This window comes from Gossypium raimondii, chromosome 9 (genome assembly GCF_025698545.1).
Source record: "Gossypium raimondii isolate GPD5lz chromosome 9, ASM2569854v1, whole genome shotgun sequence".
Classification (NCBI taxonomy): Eukaryota; Viridiplantae; Streptophyta; class Magnoliopsida; order Malvales; family Malvaceae; genus Gossypium; species Gossypium raimondii.
In genome coordinates, this window is record NC_068573.1 from 32,188,002 (window position 1) to 32,191,132 (window position 3,131).

The 3,131-nt window shown below is 31.8% G+C and overlaps 1 protein-coding gene across 1 annotated transcript; it reads right to left on the minus strand.

Moving 5' to 3' along the window:
- Positions 1 to 255: 255 nt before the first annotated feature.
- On the minus strand, positions 256 to 1,169 carry LOC105799044 (germin-like protein subfamily 3 member 1). Its single transcript, XM_012629373.2, has one exon. It carries the CDS (start codon positions 1,098 to 1,100, stop codon positions 468 to 470), a length of 633 nt encoding a protein of 210 aa, XP_012484827.1. The 5' UTR covers positions 1,101 to 1,169; the 3' UTR covers positions 256 to 467.
- Between the last annotated feature and the right edge of the window lie 1,962 nt (positions 1,170 to 3,131).

Here is a 3,131-nt window from a genome sequence, read left to right on the forward strand (position 1 = left end):
ATAAAATAAATTCCTTTAATAAATTTACAACTAAATTTAAATTTAATTGAAATCATACCAATTTAACCAAAAGTTTAAAGAGTAGTATAAATGGGTTCTACTTAATAAAAGAAACAAAAGTGTTATAAATGTTTTAAAATCTGAAAATTATAAGGACTAAAGTTGATAATTCAAAAAAGTATTGAAACACAAAACTGATGAAGTGATAGATTTTTACACCTCTTCCGTGTTTTTGCGTTCCAAATATTTGAGCAATTAAAATGAGAAGTTGAGAGCTTTGAATTGATAAAACATAACGTTAAACACAAAACACTGAATCGAGAGAAAAACACAAGAGGTAAACCCTAATACGACATCGTTCAGAAAGAAAGAGAGAAAGTAAAAAAAAAACTGTACATCACAAAACGGCATCGTTTAACCAAAAAAAAAAAAATACACAACTAAATAAACAACAAATCAAATATGGCTTAACCAGTTCCACCAAGAACACCCTTAAGCTTCTTAACTTGAGCATCATCAAGGAACGTTGATTTCTCCAACAAAGACGACGGCAAATCATTAGCAAACAACGCGAAATCAAGGATTTGAAGTCCGGGATTGGGGCTACTGAAGGTAACAATGGCGAGCGACGGTCGTTTGCCGGCGGCATTGATCTGAAAATGCAATAACCCTTGAGGGAAAACCATGACATCACCTCTTTTCAAGGTCTTCAAGTAAACTTTATTAGCCGATGAAATGAACCCACAAGTGATGTGACCATGGACCACGTAAAGGAGCTCGTTGGCACCAGGGTGAGTGTGCATTGGGATTACACCACCCGGAGCCAAGTCCAGCCTTGCGGCGGACAGGCCTAGTCCGTTGACGGCTGGATATTGACCAACGAATGCTGGTGTCACAGCTGCACTTATGATGTTCGACGTATTACCTGGGGCACCGAGACCCGAAAAAGCGAAGTCGTCGGAGGTTACATTTGCTTCCATTATGCAAGGGTAACCTGATGGGGTAACAATTCCCGAAGCCGTGTTCGCAACACAAAAGTCCTGGGCGAGGACATTGGTGGAAGTGAAGATAAGGGAGAAAAGGAGGAAAATGTGAAGCATTGTTGTTGTTGATGATGATGGGATTATTTTTCCTTTCTCTTGGTGGTGGTGGGGTGGTTTTTTGAGAGGTTTTGGGTATGAATATATAGATAGATAGGGAGAGGACCAGTTGGTATTCTGATAGCAACCATTTAAATCTATTTTAACCTTCATTTTACTTGTTTGTTAATAAGGAGGTAAGTGAGTAGGATATGTGTAATTTTTTTAATTTAACTTGTTTATTATTTGTAAATTATCATGTGAATTAAATTTGGATTTTTAAATCAATTAATTTTATGTATAAAATAAAAAATATAAACATGGATTTGGATATTTGAATCTACACGGTTGGTTTATATATATCATGTTTATTTGTGATACCTTTACACATCCAATCTAAATCCACACCAAATAGTAATTTTAAAATTTGATTTTAAATATTATTCGAATCGGCAAAAGAACAAATTGAATATTTGCAAGTATCCAAATTCGCAATCCGAATTTACATTCCTATTTAGTAATAGGAGAGGTAAGGTTCACTCTAAGTTGGGTTGATTTAGGCTTTAGCAATTTTTGGATTATTTTCAATCCTTCGGATTTTGTCCGTCAAATTTTTAGGTGGGATCATTTCATGATTAGGTCATTTTGGGTTCAAATCATTTGGAGTTTGAATCACTTCGATTTTCGATTGAACGAGTTTAATTTGTTTACTTTTCATTGTTAGATTGAATTGGATTAAATTTAGATTTAGGTTCACTTAGACACACAAGCAGTGCCCATCTTACCCATAAATGATCTACATATTATAGGTCTCGAGTTCAAACATTGCTATGTATAAACTCTCAATGTTCATAATGGGTGGGAAGCTCCCATTCTATGACGTGTTCAAGCATCTTCCCCCCTAAAACAATGCTTATATAGTTGATTTATTTTTCAGGAAACCACAAATTAGTATAATAATAATATTGCATTTTCATCCTCCAAAAAACTATTCATTTTTTATCTCCTAAAACAATTTCCTTACTTTACCTATTTGTTCAAACACAAACAACATTTCGTAGATTTCTCTGTAGTAGAGTAAATATCATCTATTTCTCTCAATTCGATTGTTCAACTGTGTAGACCATTCACCAACCAAAAAAGACATTTCTATGCCATCTTCAAAGACGAGAAATAAAATCTCAAAACTAAAATCAAACATCAACCCTCCGAAAATGCAATAGCGAGCATGTTGAAGATAAGACCCTTAACAATTTCCAATTACTATTTTTAAAAAAATAAAAAATACAAATAAAAACTTGATTGAAAGCATATCAACATAGAATCGGTCCAAGAGATCACATGGCAAATGCTCATAAGAAGACATCGTGACAGCTAAATACATAAAATAAAATTATAAAATTGGTCACGCTGTCCTTCCAGTTGCAACCATTGAACTATTGTGTGGACTATAAACAATGCCCTTAAGGCTAAGTTAAACCAACACAATTTAGGGTATGGAAAAAAAAAGTGATTTATTAAGTTTAAATTGAAATTATTATTAAAATATCAAATAAATTTTACTAAACTTGAATTTATAAATTTGATTTTTAATAAAATTTTATAAATAAATGAAATTAAATTCCAAAAGATAATTTGGTTGGACGTTTCTCCACCATGACCAGTCAGTTCATAAGATTTAATTCATAAAAGTAATATGAAATCAAGAATATGGTTGGAGACAATGCCAAATTTCCAATTGCTTTCTTCTCACAGAGGAGATGATGTGACACATTTATTCATACATAAGCTTTTATTTATATTTAAAATTATTATTAATTTATTTATTAAATTACCTTTAATTAAAAATATTTATCAAAATATCTTATTTGCATCATTTTCAGTACTGGGTGAATCCTGAACTATGGTTTTCATTTTCTATATTTATGAATTCATCAAATTATACTTTTTAAATGAGGTTTGATTTACAGAATATAATATTAATCTTAGTGATAAGAGTAACTAAATTATATTTTATTTTTAAAGAGAGATACAAGTTCAAACTTTGAAGAC